The sequence below is a fragment of the Cydia fagiglandana genome, chromosome 1 (genome assembly GCF_963556715.1).
Source record: "Cydia fagiglandana chromosome 1, ilCydFagi1.1, whole genome shotgun sequence".
NCBI lineage: Eukaryota > Metazoa > Arthropoda > Insecta > Lepidoptera > Tortricidae > Cydia > Cydia fagiglandana.
Window position 1 is genome coordinate 1,520,398 of NC_085932.1, and position 19,090 is coordinate 1,539,487.

Sequence of the window (19,090 nt, forward strand, 5' to 3'; positions counted from 1 at the left end):
ACAAACCTGGGGACCAAGTCAGGATGACAATCTTACACCGACAAACACCAAACAAAGAACGAGTGGCGAATGGCTATATGTTTAAAGTACAGTGACAATTAACTCTCTGCCCTCAGCTCAGCCCAGCCCTCAGGTACACCGATGTTGCCTATGAGCCATCCCAGATGTCGCTTTTTGTGGGAGGCATCGGGGGCCTATCTCGTGGGAGCGAGTCACCGTCTACCTGAAATAAAATTGTATACCATTTTATTAGGCAGGCGTCCAGTTTCACATTCAATAGCTTCGTATATAGTCCATCGCTTTCACCCAATAGTTCATTTTAGATTCTATCATCTTTCAATTAAATAGTCCTTACACCATGGCGGGTGCTGCCTCTGCGTGCGACCCATGACACGGGCAAGGGCGGCATCAGAGCAGCTACCGCGAAAACCGAAATTCGCAAATTGCGGGGATTTTTCTCTTTTACTCCAACGAAGGCGTAATCAGAGTGACAGAGAAAAATCCCCGCAATTTGCGAACTTCGATTTTCGCGGTTATAGCCCTGATCGGTGTACCCCTTACATCTCATTAAAGTGTCAAAAGTGCGTCTACATGTTGGCTTCGGGCCTTCGGCTCCGCGCACGTCTTCAAAATGTCCGGAACACCATTGTTTCGTGATGGGTAAAGACTTTTATGATAATACTTTTACTTTTAACGATAAAACCGCCTGTTGTTTACTTCTACTTGTGTCGCTGTTTTGTTTCTGTTTTAGAGATGCAACGGATAGTTGTTTGGCCGGATACCGGATATCCGGCTTGGGCACTGGCCGAATATCCGGTATCCGGCCGGCGGAACTATACCTACATTTCGGTTTTTCAGGTGCGCATTCTGCAGGTTTGACTTGTTTCCTAGTAAAGGTTCGAGCGGACTCATTTCTAGGTTCGAAATGAGTGCGCGTGCAAGTCAGTAGAATGATTAAATTGTTTTAAAATAATAAACAAGTACGATTAAAACCATGTCTGTTTCTTAAATCCAATTTGTTTACTCCGAAATCAAGCAATGTAACTATCCGGTATCCGGATAGTAAAATAATGGCCGGATTGGCTGGATCCCGGATAGTAACCAGATATCCGGTGCATCTCTATTCTGTTTGTTAAGTGCAATAAAGAGTACCTACATAATTGTATTGTAATAATAATAGAAACATGAAATATTAAAGAAAACAACGTTGTTTCCATGCTTTTGGCCTAGGGTGTATGTACGTCTGTCATCATGTCATCAATTATACCGACCCTATTTAACTATTCGCATTCCATCGTCTAATGCGCTGCCGATCGCCCAGTCACTCTCACTATCAACGTACGGCATAGTTTTTCTCGAGTGACCGTAGCGAACAGTTTGATAGTGAAACTGTATTATTTAACCTGTTTTTATCTCATCATTATATGATAAAAGGCTTTTGTCGATGGGAGTCTGCTCTCCGATAAAAGACTTTTGTGATGCTTAGATAAAAACATTTTTTCTTGTATGTGTGAATAACGAAACAATATAAAATTAACGGTGAGTTTTAAATATCTACCTACACCACTTAAAAGTAAATTATTTTTAAAGTTTTACGAGTCAAAGGTAAAAATAATACCTAGGTAACACGTACACATTTTTAGTGCTTCCGAAATTAATTATTTTTCAGGAATATTTACTTTAAAAAATAGTATTAAAATGATTGAAGCGAAAAGAAAGTCATCCCGATTTAAGTCAAAGAATTTAATTCACCTGCCATTTCGTATGTATAATAGGTACTGCGAGGGATTTCGTTGCTCTATAAATTGCAAACCTATTTCCGTAGCTAGCTCGTAGACCAATAAGGGATCTTAATTCTTAATACATATTATCCTAAAAATGTCAGAGAATATAAATATCTCCAACAAAAAAAGCTTGGGGCAACGCAAAGTTGTTATTTATTCCCCTGTGCTAATGCTAATAATATACCTAGATATGAGTAGCGGGTGGTTCAAAAAGTGGAATTTTTAAGTTCCGAGGATTTCATGGCACGAGCTGGTTAAACAAACTTTGGGATGTGAGTGAATCACAAAAATTTTCACCACACTTAATTAACAGGAATTAGACCAAGCTAAGTTGGCAGTGGTTTTCATAGCCCAGACTGTGCAAGGGTTGTTTTAAACGTCGAGCTTCAATTAAATCATGACGTTTAATAACACTTGCACCGCCTGGGCTACCATAATCGCTGCTAACTTAGCTTGGTCTAACTCTAGAAGTGAGAGTGTCCAGCGGCGTTGCACTTGCAACATCATTATTTTGCAAGGCGTTCAATTGTCGAATACATATCTATGACCTCTACGTGAGACGCTAGACTGTTGATTTATGTTGTAGTTTGTCACTCTTGTGGGTTTATTAGCCATTCAATATTGACCTCCAATGATGTTTACCGATCATTAAAGTCTGTTCTCTGTCTGTACCTAAGCATTGTTAACTATAAATGCGTATAGTTCCACTATATCCAGCTCTATCAGTCCGTCTGCGGCTTGGATCGACCGCCCGACCGCCTGACCGTTAGTAAGTACTAGGAAACTGCAATTCTGGGGGCTTATTCAGTTGGCAATCGTTGAGAGTCTGTGCGGACTGTGCGGAAAGAGATTTGTGTAATATAATGGCACCAATGCGTTCTACTTACTACGACTCTTCTCTTTCCGCAGACTCTAAATATAAACAATGTATCCAACGATCCATTGTCGATGTAGTCTTATTGCTTTACTGCTAGCCTTTCTCCGCAGACTTTGGTCTGGTTGCCCTTGGCATAGGCCTTTCCCATATTCCTCCGCGCATCCCTGTCCAGAGCCTGTCTTCTTCGATGTAGTCAGACCAAGCTAACTCTGCAGCGATTTTGATAGCACATACAATACAGTGCTAGTGTTTTTTTAAAAAACAAACTTCTATGAATGAATGTGACGTTTAAAATAACACTAGCAATTCCCAAAAAAAAAGGTCTGTTATATGGAAATGGCTTCAGAGTTAGCTTGGTCTGATTTTACTTGTTTCTTTACTAGATGACGCCACGGCGTGTGAAGCAGTGGGTTGGCAGTAATAAACTGCTGGTCGTTGTCGGATTGCTGGCCTTGTGCTTCTGCATATCCACGGTAGCACTCGCTGTGAGGGGAACTACCTGCAAACGGGACCTAGATGGGAGGAGTCTAAGTAAACTTTCACTAGTGAATAATAAAGCTGGGGTGAGTGTTTTTTTTCACCACAAACAAACAAGTAAGATTAGTCCCTGGAGTCCCACGGATACGATTTATTAGAGTACCTAAGTAATAAAAAATAAGCCAAAAATATTACATTTATATCGACCTGGATATGGTCCGTGATTACCTTTTGAATTGTATTCGAGCTCCCGATATTTCGAGGCAGTTACATGCATCCTGTTCACGGGTAACTGAAGATAGCGGGTACCCACCCGGTCGAATACTTACCGTCTAATGACTCTAGTGCAACCGTATCATCAAAACTATTAATCCAAACATAATTATGTTTTATTGATTTGGCACATTATGCACTATATACCTACTAGTTTTTTGCAAATGCGAATGAATCTTGTCCTAATTCCTGGACGTGGATTTCGACCAGAATGAACTATTGGGATTAATATAAGTACTAATTTGCTTTGACGATGTCTTACTTCATGGTATGGTCATGATATTTTGCATATTATAGGCATTAGGTACTTTAAATACCTAAGTAATATTAGTTACGAGTTATGGCAGGCGTGTCTCACTCAGGTAGCTAAAAGTTCATCCGTTCCACACCAATTTTGGTGGCTAGCCATAAGCCGTGGGTGGCGCTGTCGCCACCTAGCGGCCATATCTGTCTTGATCGTAACAGACACGTTTTGTTAGAGAATGAGTCTTCTGTACCTAGTACTATTATTTATTCTGTGGTTATGGTTTGAAAAATATAATGTTGTTGTTACTTTTATCACATATTTAATTCTGTTGCACAAATTGACGGATAGTACCTATTTCATTGTTTTGTTAATAACTTTACAAATTGAATGCATAAAGTGTAAATATTCCTTTGTCTAAACGTAATAGGTTAGCACGATTACATTGAATACCATCTCTAGAAGTATGAAGGTATATGTATATTATAGCGTTTTTTATGGTTATTAAATGAAATCTAGTGTGAACTGGCCATAATTGATATTGTATTGTAATTATATACATATATAATATATACTCGTAATTAGTTTTTTTTAAACAGCATATTTTTTATAGCAGTCTGAAACTAAATTAACTGATTAATACTTTTAACTGGTTATTATTTAACTAAAACATTCGTTGCGTTTATATACTAGTCGGCCCACTTGCACCATTCGACTAACCCGGGGTTAACCGGTTAAACCTGGCGTTACCATGGTTACCAGTACAATTTGACATTACTGATTAATCCCGGGTTAGCGGAATGGTGCAAGTGGGCCTAATTCTAATACCAGATTAGACGGTCAGGTTATTTCCGTCAGTAGAACAAAACGGCATATTTAAAAAATGTATCCGCGAATGGTTAGGGTCCCATATAGAGGTGTGCGCCGATGGCAAAATCATCGGCGGCGGCGTCCGATGATTTTTTGACCGGCGGCGGCGGCGTGATCGGCGTGAAATCGGCGTGGCATAATTTTTGATACTGCATGAGAACGTGGCTGTAGAAACTCTACATTAAAGCCTTCTGAGTATTTACTAGGCTATCCAAAGCATATTATGTGTGTTTTCTAAATTATTGCCGAAAATTATATCCCGGCATGTCACTTGGCAACCATTTATTACCAATACCTACCTAATGGTTACCAACGGTATGTTTAAATATTAAATTAAAAAGGATACTTTAAAACGCTACATTTTAGGCAGTATTTTTACTTACTTTTAAGCGAAATACAAATAAAACACAAAAAAATCTTTAAGTTGCCTTAAATCTATATTGACTTTTCCCAGCCGCTGTCGCCTCACTTAGGATTTGTTACGTTACGATATAATGATGAATACTTTACATTTGTCTGAACTGAAGTTTAACAGAAAACTATGTAAGACTAAAGATATCGTCGTTTTCGAAAGTAAACTTATCTGGCCGGTTGATTCGCTCAATAGAATGTCTTTGGAGTGTCCCGTTTTATAGAATATTAAGGTCTACTTTGTTTTCTTTACTCCTAGCTTAGTGAAGATATTTGGTGATTTAAGTTCCTATAAGTAGCTATCATTGTTTAGGTATAGCTTATTACAAAGCTTTAACCTGACTTTTATAATTTTGATTGAAATATATATTACTAAGTAAAAGAAGCTGATCATCACCATAAAATGACTAAGAATTGATCGTGTGTATTTTTAAATGAAATTGTATATTATGTGATAAATAAATCAAATCATATCTATCATATGATGACATTGATGTCTTGTTGATGACTCTCATGCGTGTCACCAGAATCATACGAGAAATCATAAAATACGCAATTACAGCTTGCTCGAGATTCTAAGAAGAAAATAGCATGTTTATGTCCTAGGATATGAACCTGCTATTTTCTTGACTTTAGTTCACTGATTAAATTGACAATAAAGAGACTATTGATGTAAAACAAAATGCGTTCGACAAAAAAGCTGTGCGATAAAATATCAAATAATAACCTGAGATCCAGAAACAAGATCTTGTTTAAATTAACGCTAAATCGTTATCACAGCTAACACCGCAACAACAAAAATTATGCTAATATGCTTCACTGGCAAATAATAAGCGAAAAAGCATAAGGATCTTTAAATTATACCTCTGACACTATCTACTCACTACGCAACATGGAATAAGACACGATAGGTATCAAAATCTCCCACGCCGATTATACGCCGGTCAAATTTATCGGCGGCGGCGGCGTGGAAAAATCGTCGGCGGCGGCGGCGCGGCGGCGCGGCGCACATGTCTAGTCCCATACAAAATTTGGATATCGCGCCTTTTTCTACTAAAAAGGTGGTTTGACAAACTATAAGTTATCCTAGCTTTATTTCACAGGGAAATCTTAAATGAATCCTGTAGCCCCTGTAGGTATGTGTAAATTGATTTGTTTAGAATTTATGTGGCGTTAGCGTTAGGTAATATTAGAATTATTCAATTTGATTTTATTATGCTTCCATTATAATGTACCGTACCTGAGGATATAAAAACCGTAGTCATCAAGATCGAAGTTCACCTCATCTCCGTTTCTATCGCTCGAATATAGCAAAATACGTGAATACGTCATAGAAATGGACGATCTTCGAAATTCATGAATTTATAATGTTAATCTCCTAATCAGACTTAGGCAATCGGTCGTTTTAGGCATTTAATATAATTATATAAAGAAATAAATCCCCATGAATCAGACAATGATGTAATAATTATTATGCCAAGTTATTGCTGCCAATTTTATTGATATTTTTTCCTTACTGTATCATCTCATCAGGATGGGGGTAGGCATATTCTCTTTTTGGAGTAAAGGGCTCATGAGACTTAGACTCCTACCATAGCACTTGGCGGAGAAAAAGCGTTAAATAAAGTGTACATATCAGTCATATCACATAGGCGAGCCATACTTGAAATATCATGGTTTGAAGGACCAATCCCTCAAGATCAAAGAATATAATACTCACTAGGAGAAGAACGATAACTCCATACAAAAAAATGTCCCCAAACGTTTATACGTTTATACTAGTAGTGCCTTCGTTGTGTACCAAACACTAAAGTTGACAACCGGTTTAGCCTGGCGGGTATTGGTAGGTATATAGTAATTCTGTTGACAAACATATGTATTTGTTATCTTCATATCACGAAATATATGAAAGGTGCAAATAAACCCTTGTTTGTGGTTATCAATTGATTTAAATAAAAGGCATGTTTATGTTTACAACATTGTATTAATTAAAATAAATTGTGTAAAAATGTTTTACATATAGAAATATACACTGAAAACTGGCAACTGGCCACTTAATAAAAAAATAGACATTAATAAAGCGCATTCACAAAGTTTTCAGTATAATACAAATAACATTAGGCATGCCTACCTATTACACTTTACACACAGATACACTACACTTTACACACGGCATTTTACACAGATTTCCAACTTGTATTCCTACATTTCTTCACGGTTAATTAATACGCTTTCCAGATGCGTTATGACTCTGTTCCTGAACCCACTAAAGCTGTAAATTTCACTCTGGCTGCTTGAACAGCCGTTGCTCCTCATTTAGCACATTTTCTATGTGCATTGCTGTAATCCATGTAGGTACAGACTTACAGTCTTAAGTGGTAGTACCGCTACGTTGTATTTATTATTTAAAGATTTAATAAATAAAATTTTCGTTATGAACTTTAACCACAGCAGTTTTGGACAAAGGCATTGACAAATATATTTTTGTATTATGGTGGGTAGATGTACCTACTCTCCATATATTTTATGGACATTGATAAAGACAGTTGGAAGCAAATATTCAGTTTTATAACTTAATCGCGTATAATTAAGTTTTAAGGTGGTTCGCTTTTCATACAAAATTCAATCAAAGCTCATTAAGTAACTACACACTATTAGTACACAAATATTTCCGCATTTATCTTCTTTCGAATATTCGTTTGCGCGAAATTAACAGGAAAACAATGTTTCATACAGAAATCATGCAAAAATCATAGTTAACTTTTCATCAATTTTACGTATGTGTGTGTCACAAATGTCGTGTACAGATACATTTGCGACGTTGCCATACCATTTCCGACGTTGCCGGGCTGACCACGGCTCGAATTTGGAGTGCCGTCATGTTTAGTGCAATTTTGTTGACACTGGTATTTGACAGGTAGTTAATTGACCTAAGCGAGAAGTTCGTCAGCTTAGCTAAGAACTATCATGGCGTGTTATGTAAACAGCCGCTTTTTTGCTTGCAAACGGAAGATTCCCGGTTCGATCCCCAGTCATTGTATGCTGGAACATAACTTTTTGTATTTTTGTTACACCTAAATTTCGTATTGTTTTTTTTTATTTTTATTTAATTATTCTTATTATCATAAATCGATTATTAAGTATGGGCTACACGTATTCTTTTATTTTTACAAAGATAATTAGAAATTATACTCTTCCTAATCTCTCTGATTTTTACAATCAGGACATCCTCACTGCAATAAAAACCGGGCAAGTGCGAGTCGGACTCGCGCACGAAAGGTTCCGTGCCATAATGCAAAAAAAAAAAAAAACGGTCACCCATCCAAGTACTGACCACTTCCGACGTTGCTTAACTTTGGTCAAAAATCACGTTTGTTGTATGGGAGCCCCATTCAAATCTTTATTTTATTCTGTTTTTAGTATTTGTTGTTATAGCGGCAACAGAAATACATCATCTGTGAAAATTTCAACTAGCTATTACGGTTCGTGAGATACAGCCTGGTGACAGACGGACGAACGGACGGACGGACAGCGAAGTCTTAGTAATAGGGTCCCGTTTTACCCTTTGGGTACGGAACCCTAAAAAGAAGTGTATAAAATTTCCTGTGGTTAAAAATAATGGATTTTGTCTATGAATGAAAAACACAATTATTACTATAGTTTGTTTTTTTTAGCATTAGAAATAAGGTAAACAATCTTGACGTGTCTTTTAATTGAAAAACACATTTTAAAAATAAGTTACGGCAAACATGTAACAATTATAAATCTAATACGATCATTTATATTCTTCTGCTTTCATAAGTAATCGTTTTTGATTTTTAAAAAACCTGATAACACTGAGTATGTGGGGGAAGCGCTGCTGGCCTAGCGGAAAGCAATTCGGAGGTCGCGGGTTCTAACCCCGGCTCGTACCAATGATTTTTCGAACTTTTGTACGAAATAGCATTTGATACCTACCTATTTATACACCGATACCTATTTTTCGGTGAAAGAAAACAATGTGAGGAAACCGGACTAATCCAAATAAGTTTACTCTCTGGGTTGGAAGGTCAGGGCAGTCGCTTTCGTAAAAACTAGTGCGCATGCCAATTCTGGGATTAGTTGCCAAGCGGAGATTGAATATCTGGGAGACCGACCAAAGCTTACAAAACATAAAAACTCAAAAATGCGCGTTTTCTCATAGACCTAGCTAAGAGATCAAACCCCTTATAGCAAATTTCATCGAAATCGTTAGAGCCGTTTCTGATACCATCCAAATATATAAATAAATAATTATATATCTAATAATTGCTCGTTTAAAGGTAAGATAACACAAAGGAGAAACAAAAAGAAATTACCTACTCGCACCAGTCTTGAACCCCAATCCTCTTGCACGTATTTTCACGAACATACCGTTACGCTATTGCAACATACTTACGTTGTGTGAAATTGTCTACTACAAGGATCACGGAAACACTGTTTGCATGTGTGAGTAATAGTAGGAAAAAGCGTGACAGCAGCACTCCGTCGAATTAAAAAGGTGGTTTTTGCACAATGAAGTATTCAAAGTTTATTTTAATAGTTCAATATTTACTTAAAAAGTGCGCGAAACATACTTTTAAGTCTACAAATACCAAGACCATTTCACAAAAAAATAAAATCTGAAATTTTGCAAAAGTGGTGCCATCTAGCGAGAGTTAAGTTTTGAGTAACCTAGGCGAACCACCTTAAGCGTTTTAAGTCCCGTTTTATGATTGATAATATATAAAATTCGTGATAATTTAAATCAGAGTTGGGAGCAATATATGTTGGTGTAGAAAAATGTTTTTATTTTTATTACTCGCAACTTTTTCTCAGAGGCCAACGCACACATAGAAGCTTCAGGCGCACACATGAACAATTATTTGGGGACATAACTTTCTTAGGAAGTGAACAGGCCTTGCTCAAGATTGATCACTGTGAAGTGTGATCGTTCAAATAGTATCGATCTTTTATAGTCTGGCAAGCCAACGTTAGTAAAAAAAGGCAAATCAGAAAAAAATTGGCGCACAGGGTCAAGTTTTTATTAGGTATGCGCCTTGACAAATTGGTTCGCCAGAATACCTACATCTTATATTTAATTTACTCTCTTGTATATAAGTCTAATCATTCTAATGAAATACCATTATTTCTATTGTTTTGTAGAGCATGAATTACAGGCTTCCAAGACACGTAATACCGAAAAATTACAAATTGAGACTGGAGCCAACACTGAAAGGCCGCAACAAAACATTTACGGGCTCCGTCAAAATTCAACTTGATATACTACAACCCACGCAAAACGTGACTTTGCATTCCAATAAACTCCGTATTAAATTCGTGGATTTAAAAAGAGACGATGATTTGAATAAACATACTATCGGAACAGAGAATAATATCGACGACAGAAGAGAGATGTTAATAATAAGAACGGAGAAAGAGTTATCAAGAGGCCTTTATACGTTGAGGATAGTCTTCTCGGGTAAGCTTGGGGGATTGGTTGGATTCTACGGGAGCACACTAAAAAACGGCAGGTATGTTGGATTGGATCCTTCCCCCCTATGATATTAATATAGGTGCTGAAATTTAAAGAGCGGCGAATGAAACGAAAGATAAATCAAGACGCGTAAACAGTATGTATGGATAGAAAAATGAAATGTTTACTAACGCTCTATACTTAGTACTTTATTTATCCGAAATAAATAAAGATGAAAGAAAGTTTCCTTTAACTAAAATGAGCTAACTTAAGGTTTTAAGGCGCTTTCTCTACAGGGCCCGTTAAAATTGTCCACCCTGTATACTACTACTCTGCTACTCAGAGTTGTCCCCAATGCAAAATCGCATGCGATTTGTTGCAAAGTCTGTAGAGACCTATTGACAATAATTAATATTTAATTTAAAAACCAAAAAAACACTCCTCTTTACTGTCAGTGTCACTGTCAACTTCAGCTGTCTTAACGTCACTGTCACTGTAACGTCAAAAATTGTTTATCATTGTTACGATCTTTCTTTTCTTTTCCCGTTTTAATTGTTTTAAACTCGACAAATTACGAGTAGCTGCGTGTTGCACAGTGTTTAATAATGGGTCCGCCATTAAATATAACACTTTTCGAAAGGCTTTCTTCCCTAGTTCGTCCGGTGAACTACAAGCTGCTGTTGAGGCCTAACTTGGACACCGGTATTTTCCAAGGGAACGTTAAAATCAACATAATTTTAAAGCAGGAAAAAAACTATGTGAACTTGCATACCAAGTTTTTAGATATAAGTAAAGTTCAAGTGTTCAGGGGCGATAGAGAAATACCGGTATTTAAATACATGGAGGTAGAGAAACTTGAACAACTTTTGATTGAGTTTAACGATCCTTTGAGCCCGGGTAGTTACCAGATAGATATAGATTTCGAAGGCAAATTAACACAGAAAATTGTTGGATTTTATTCGTCACGCCTAAGAGATGGCAAGTACGTAATGTTGATGTTTATAGTTTATACGATTTCCAGTCTTTTTCTTATGTCTTTAAAATTAAGTTTCATTATTCAGACACCTATAATAACCATACAAAATGTAGACAAATTCTTACTAAACAACAACTACCTGTGGGAATGGGAAATAGTTTTTATTAGTTTTCTATTTAAACAAAAAACAGTACAGGAGTACATAGACTTGTGTGTAGGAGAATCCCACCAAAAACATAAATGTAAAAAAGGAGAGCCAAGTTCAATACAAAAATTATGCTTGGCTGTGGGGCTCGCCGCAAAAAGAATGGAGATCTAAATGAGTGCCACTGCCAAGTTCTATGCAAAATCCAAATATGTATTTATAGGAACAAAATAACATTATAAACAAGTATTAAACTCTATTTCCTTGCTTTATTGGATACCTATAACAATTGCTGTTACTTAAAAACATGTGAGATCTTAAAGTAGGTTAGATTTGACTTGGCCAGTTTTCATTATATCAATCATTTTATATATATTGTAATTCTGATAAAACCTGGCCAAGCCAAATCTAACCTACTTTAAGATCTGACATTTTTTTAAATAACAGCAATTGTTATAGGTATCCAATAAAGCAAGGAAATAGAGTTTAATACTTGTTTATAATGTTATTTTGTTCCTATAAATACATATTTGGATTTTGCATAGAACTTGGCAGTGGCACTCATTTAGATCTCCATTCTTTTTGCGGCGAGCCCCACAGCCAAGCATAATTTTTGTATTGAACTTGGCTCTCCTTTTTTACATTTATGTTTTTGGTGGGATATCAATACTTTTTGTAAAGAAAACTAGGCAGGTATTGAGATTTAATGTTTTTTCTTGTGTTTCCGCTGTATGGTTTTTACTTCTGTTCTTTGTATAATTATGTGGTACCGCGCGCCGCCGACGACACACCGTTGGCCGGTTGTTTAGAGCGTATTAAAAGTTTTTTGTATGGGGACACCACTTATTTTTTGACTAAACTTTATTTTAATATAGCAAATATAATAATACATATATTGGGGTAGTTTCAAATATCTGCTTGTAACGGTTCCAACGCCACAATAAAAAAATATTTTTTTGTATGGGGACCCCCCCTATTTTTTAACTTTTTTTTATTTTTAGATTTTTTCCTACGCTTACACACAATAACCGAGCTGGATTCCAAATTTCATCCTTCTAGGTCATCTGGAAGTAGGTTAGGTTTAGGTACTTATATCAGTCCCAATAAAAAATGTTTTTTTTGTATGGGGACCCCCCCTATTTTTAAACTTTATTTTATTTTTAGATTTTTTCCTACGGTTACACGCAATAACCGAGCTGGATTCCAAATTTCATCCTTCTAGGTCATCTGGAAGTAGGTTAGGTTTAGGTACTTATATGTCAGTCCCAATAAAAAGTGGTTTTTTTGTATGGGGACCCCCCCTATTTTTTAACTTTATTTTATTTTTAGATTTTTTCCTACGGTTACACACAATAACCAAGCTGGATTCCAAATTTCATCCTTCTAGGTCATCTGGAAGTAGGTTAGGTTTAGGTACTATAAGTCATAAGTCAGTCTTAAAATTTACGACTTTTTGACCTTCATACCTTTATAACCGTTTGAGCTAGCTTCATGAAATTTGGGCTTCTAGATATCCTTATGGATATTATTAAACACACGTAGTTTTATGTGTTTACGTCAAAGATGTTTTGAGTTATAGAAGGGTCAAAAGTGGCACCAAGTGGTTCGTGTAATATTACACTCGGCGCTGGCTAGCCAGTTCCTTTGCTTGAACTTGGCTTGACACGCTGCCGCGTGTCTAGATATTATGTAACTTATTTCAATTTTAGGACAATGGTGGCAAGCAAGTTTCAGCCAACATATGCCCGGCAAGCGTTCCCCTGCTTTGATGAGCCGGACTTCAAGGCAACTTATGATATCACTCTTGTAAAACCGGAGAATTATATAGCCCTCTCCAATATGAATGTATGTACTGTAACTACTGTTTGTATGCTAAGTAGATATTAAAGGAATAATGTTGTGCCACCCATGAATAGGCTTGGCGTTCAAAGTGTTAATAAAACAAATAAGCTTAAAGTTAAAATGTACCTTCTTAATTCTTTCAGGAAATATCCAGATCTCGTGATGATAAAACATCCTCAGATGTTGTGACATTTGCCACTAGCGTTCCCATGTCAACATACTTAGCTTGCTTTGTGATCTGTGACTTCGCCTCCAAAGAAACAGAGATCAACTCCAATGGTATAGGAAGCAACTTTATATTGAGATCATTTGCGCAGAAGAATGAGACACACAAAATCGATTTTGCTCAGAGTATTGGGAAGAGAGCCACTGAGTTCTATATACAGTATTATGAAGTGCCATTTCCTCTGCCAAAACTAGGTTTGTTAATACTTTTTTATGAGATAGATTCCTTTATTAATAACACAATAATCTAAGCATAAAACTAACTAAAAACTAAACTTAAATATGAATATAAACGAAATATGTATAAAATAATCTACCTCCTGAAACCCGTCCTGGGCTGCCCCCGGCGCAAAGGTGCCCATTACGCTCGCTGCGTCGCCGCGTTGGATCGCGATGGAAAGCCATTGCATCAGAAATAGCCCCAGGCGCTGGGTCGTGGCCCTTTTCAAGCAGGCGACGACTCAACTCCCAGAGCTCAGCACACCAGCAGACTTAAGTCTCGACAGCGAGGGGGACGAATAAATACCCGCTTATCGCCGAGTATATATCTTTCTCATTATGTACAGGTGGTTAAATTGCTCCATTATGCTTTTCGCAAATGTGTAGCAATGTGTAGTACTGTGTAAAATTTAAAGGCCTGTACCTATTTATCGAACATTGGCTCGCGAAGCAGCCGCGCGCAATGGATACCTTTGGCTCGCGAGCTAACACGATCAGATCGAGTTGGCTCGCGAGCCAACCCGGTATCCATTGCGCGCGGCTGCCTCGCGAGCCAATGTTCGATAGTTTGCCGCGCAATATGGAGACACGCCTTAATAAGCCGCTCGTATTAAATTGCAGACATGATAGCCATCCCCGACTACATATCGGGGGCCACGGAGCACTGGGGCCTGGTGACGTACCGCGAGACCTCGTTCCTGGTGGACGAGGCCACGGCCTCGGCGCAGAACAAGATCGCCGTGGCCAACACCATCACGCACGAGCTGGCGCACATGTGGTTCGGCAACTTGGGTATGTGAAGGCTAATAAAAAAAGTTTTTTAGGGTTCCGTACCTCAAAAGGAAAAAACGGAACCCTTATAGGATCACTCGTGCGTCTGTCTGTCTGTCCGTCTGTCACAGCCTATTTTCTTGGAAACTACTGGACCAATTAAGTTGAAATTTGGAACACATATGTAAATTAGTGACTTAAAGATGGATATGTTATTTTTATAATTTTCAAATACATAGGTTCGAAGTTATTTAAGAAAATAGCCATAAAAGGCCGGTTTTTTTTATAGCAGGCCGGTTTTTTGTGTGTCTAGTTTTGTGCTATGGGATTTGACCGCGAGCCGCTGGCATGTAAATCTTTCGCGCGCTCTTACATATACATGACTCCCGCGGCCCTCCTCGCACTAAAAGGTACATTCACAACGCGAAGCGCGCTCACACAAACACCTGACTGCGGCGCCCTCCACTCGAAAAGGTGGGGCGAAGGTTTGGGCTCTAATATACACAGTCACGCAAAATAGGCGCCAGTCGTCGAGTTTCGGAAAATCGCCCGAACTACAATACAATACAATACAGGGCGCCTGCGCTTCGGCGCCCTTCACACTGAAGCCTTTCCACCAGGGAATACTGCATGGATCATATGGACCCTTTTCTGATGGAGAGGCTTCTTATGCACACTAATGGAAAGCCATATTTATCTTTGTCTGTTCGCAGTGACTATGAAATGGTGGGACGACTTGTGGCTGAACGAGGGCTTTGCGTCCTACATGCAGGTCAAGTGTTTGAACGCCATCGAGCCTTCTTGGACTATGGTGAGACGTATTATTTTTAACTAGAAAACTTCCATGACTCAATATTGAGATATGTATTTAAAATTCATCACTCATGTAAATGATCGAATATCGCTAGACATGTCAAGTATTTTACTGGGGAAAATACCTACTCAAAGCATTTTTATGGTGAAGAGCCCATCAACGTGCACACTAGCGCCACAGCTAAATAATAGTGATTATTTAAATTTAACAAAAGAGATTGAAAAAAGGGGGCCGCTATGTACTGTATTGTGTATTTAAGTACCTTTTGAATACATCAAACTAGTTTTTATGTTGCTGGATTCGTCGATCTAGGAACTCAAAACAAAAAAAGCCGTTTTAACTTTGGACGTATAGATTGACGAATACAGCAACATAAAAACTATTGTGATGTATTCAAAAGGTACTTAAATACACAATACAGTACGTAGCGGCTCCCTTTTATCAATATCTTTTGTTACATTTAAATAATTATGATTATTTAGCTATGGCGCTAGTGTGCACATTGATGGGCTCTGGAATTAAAAACGAATTGTTATTTTTCAGCTGGATCAATTCTTGAAAGGGATGCAAACCGTGATGGTGACGGACGCGACGCTCTCGAGTCATCCCATCGTGCAAACTGTAGAGACGCCCGATCAGATCACAGCCATATTCGACACCATTTCTTACAAGAAGGTAAAACCATATTTGGATTATTTGCCAGCCCTACAAGGCCACTCCGTGATGGATGTTTGACATCCTGAAGACGCTGGACTAGGTCACTGCTGTATTCGAGTTCATTTCCTATGAAAAGGTAGCTGGTAATCATATCACACTCAACTGTTGTCTCACCCCATCCTGAGGACGCCCGACCAGACCACAGCCATATTTGACTCCATTTCATACAGCAAGTTAAATTGCAATCATATTAGGATTGGCATTTCATAGCCCTACAAAGAAGGACCTTTATTCAGAACCCCAGATAAATAACCCCAAACAAGTCTTAAGTATTTTAAAGCTGTATTACAGTAAGTCATTGGCTAAAATGGCTAAATATGTATTAAAGTATTAAGTTCTATAATTATACTCATTGATTGGCTGACGCTGAACCAATCTCAGCGCACCAAGTTTATTAGGTCATTTATGGTAGGAATTTTAAACCTCTTAAAAAAGAAAGATTGTGTATAGGTCCAGAAACTTATTGGGTAAAGCATTTTTATGTGATAATAAAAACGACTTCTGTTTTTTTAATAAAAATAGGAGGGATTCAACGGCGATTGTTGTTATTTGTTGAGTCGATACAATTATGTGGTTATTAGATTAGGCCTAGTTTAAGAGTTTTTATAGACAGACTCAAATTATTTTATTTGTTCTCAAGAAATTGTATTTAAGAAAATAAAAGAATAAGTTATTCATATTTCTACGATTAATTACCACTACAATATTTCAGTATACTAACAATTTCGACAGGGTTCATCAGTACTACGTATGCTGGAAGGTTTCATAGGCGAGGAGAGTTTCCGGCGGGGCGTGTCTGACTACCTTAAGAAGCACAAGTTCGGGAACACGGTCACGCAGGACCTGCTCGCCTCGCTGGAGCCCTACTTCAAGAAGGCCAACCCCGATCTTAATCTTACGTGAGTTTTGTACACATTTACCCCCTTACTTAAATAACTTTACGGGCCTGATTTAGTTAACCCTTTAAGACGAAACATGAGCTGAGTTTTAAATATTTTAGGTAAGTATACCCGTCTCGCTAACGGAAGCGGCTCCTAAAACTAGTGCGATAAGGACAAACCGAAAATTCCTGCGTAAAAATCTCAAAAATCGAGGTTTCGTACTCGACTGTTTCCTCCTTCAAAACTTAACCAACCGTAACCAAATTTGGAAATCTAAATGATCATGAAATTATCTGTGTCGAACCGTTTTGCTTTTTTGGCTAATTGATATCAGTTTTGAATACTTGCCTCTCATTGCGGCATAGTCAATGAGGCCATTTTGGCCATTTTTGAAGGGCTCTAGCGCCTTAAAAAACAAAAATATCAAAAAAAGCAAAACGGTCCGACACAGATATTGACAATATTAATCTGTGTTGAAAAAATCATTGCTCTAGCATCAAACCCACGGAGGAAACAATCGAGTACGTTTGTATGAAGAAATGACCACTCCTGTTGGCTCTTAACCAATTGACATTCCTTTCTAGTCATTCGATTTCGAACCGTAATTCTTGCAGTAGGGATGCGTTTTTGTTTTAAGTATGATGGCATGTATGTTGCCGCTACCGACTAAAGGGTTAAATTATGTTTTATCCCTTTTTTACAATTACTTAAGTCAAAATGACAGATAAAGACAAACGATTATTAGCTAATTGGGTTTGTAGCGCGTTTATGAATAAGGGTCTTAGAACCTGTCTTGTACAATAATAAAATATCGTCGCCGTGAACGTCAACCTTATTGGAATGCACTAAAGTTGATATTGGGCTGTAGCCGCGTGCGTCAGTTGACGTCTATGGCGGTCAAAGGGTTAAAAAGGTTTGAATCATTTTATATTGCTTTGACACTCGAGCCATAGGACAATCCCGATAGTAACTACACGTAAGTATGTTTGTAAAATATTAAATGAGGCAAAATAAATATGAAATTTTACTCTTCTTCTTCCTCGCGTGCTTGCCACGGCTCATGCACCGGAGCCTGGGGGCCGCTTGACAACTAATCCCAAGAATTGACGTAGGCGACATAATAAGCCATTCTGACCTTCCAACCCAGAGGGGAAACTAGGCCTTATTGGGATTAGTCCGATTTCCTCACGATGTTTTCCATCACTGAAAAGCAACTGGTAAATATCAAATGATTATATCGTACATAAGTTCCGAAAAGCTCATTGGTACGAGCCGGGGTTTGAAATTTGAACCCGCGACCTCCAGATTGAAAGTCGCACACTCTTACCGCTACTTTACTCTTTAATTATTTACCCCCAACGGAACGGATACTTTAAATTGATTTATATTAAACAAACGTTTATACATACATACATATACATATAATCACGCCTATTTCCCGGAGGGGTAGGCAGAGACCACGGATTTCCACTTGCTACGATCCTGACATACCTCTTTCGCTTCCTTCACATTCATAACATTCCTCATACACGCTCGCCGGTTTAGGGTGCTCTTGACCTGGCTTTTCTTCAGGATTTCCCCGATCTGATTAGAGAAAATCCGCCGAGGTCTACGCCTTCCAACTCCCACTTCGACTTCTCCTTCATACACTCTTCTACAAACGTTTATATATATAATAAATGTTCCAGGTACATAATGGACACATGGACGCGTCAGATGGGCTACCCGGTACTGACGGTGACCAGGACGGACACCTCCTACCGCGTCACGCAATCGCGCTTCCTCTTGGACCCGGAGGCGGAGTCACCTAATGATTCCGCTTATAAGTAAGATTATTACATTTTATCACCCGACGCAAAAAGAAGGGTGTTGAAAGCTGTCTGTATGTGGCACCGTAGCTCTCCAATGGATGGGCCGATTCGGATGCGGTTTTTTTACGTGAATGCGAGTTGTCTTGCTTTGGTTGTTTTGTTTTATTTTATAGAGTAGCATGGCGGTTTTTGGTGTCGGAGGCCAAGATCCACTTCGGGTCGTTACGCCACAGCAGTCAGTGAGTTGTCTTGCGGTGGTTCTCGATTCCAAGGTTTGCGA

At 38.2% G+C, this 19,090-nt stretch overlaps 1 protein-coding gene across 4 annotated transcripts in view; it reads left to right on the top strand.

Annotated features, from left to right (window-relative positions):
- The window catches only part of LOC134671826 (glutamyl aminopeptidase-like), a 26,671-nt gene continuing 7,581 nt past the window's right edge, over nt 1-19,090 (top strand). For 2 of the 4 annotated variants that reach the window (XR_010099277.1, XM_063529812.1), the window contains exons 1-10: nt 1-133; nt 3,045-3,224; nt 10,100-10,467; nt 13,240-13,375; nt 13,516-13,792; nt 14,438-14,608; nt 15,301-15,398; nt 15,945-16,076; nt 16,851-17,017; nt 18,688-18,825. Coding sequence is in view for 1 of the 4 variants with exons in the window: in XM_063529812.1 (XP_063385882.1) it covers nt 3,045-3,224; nt 10,100-10,467; nt 13,240-13,375; nt 13,516-13,792; nt 14,438-14,608; nt 15,301-15,398; nt 15,945-16,076; nt 16,851-17,017; nt 18,688-18,825 (1,667 nt within the window). In the remaining 3 variants the exon portion in view is untranslated. Of the gene's footprint in view, nt 134-1,305; nt 1,540-3,044; nt 3,225-10,099; nt 10,468-10,859; nt 11,392-13,239; nt 13,376-13,515; nt 13,793-14,437; nt 14,609-15,300; nt 15,399-15,944; nt 16,077-16,850; nt 17,018-18,687; nt 18,826-19,090 lie in introns of those variants that run through there. The other 2 variants (XR_010099278.1, XR_010099285.1) reach the window with 2 other exon arrangements.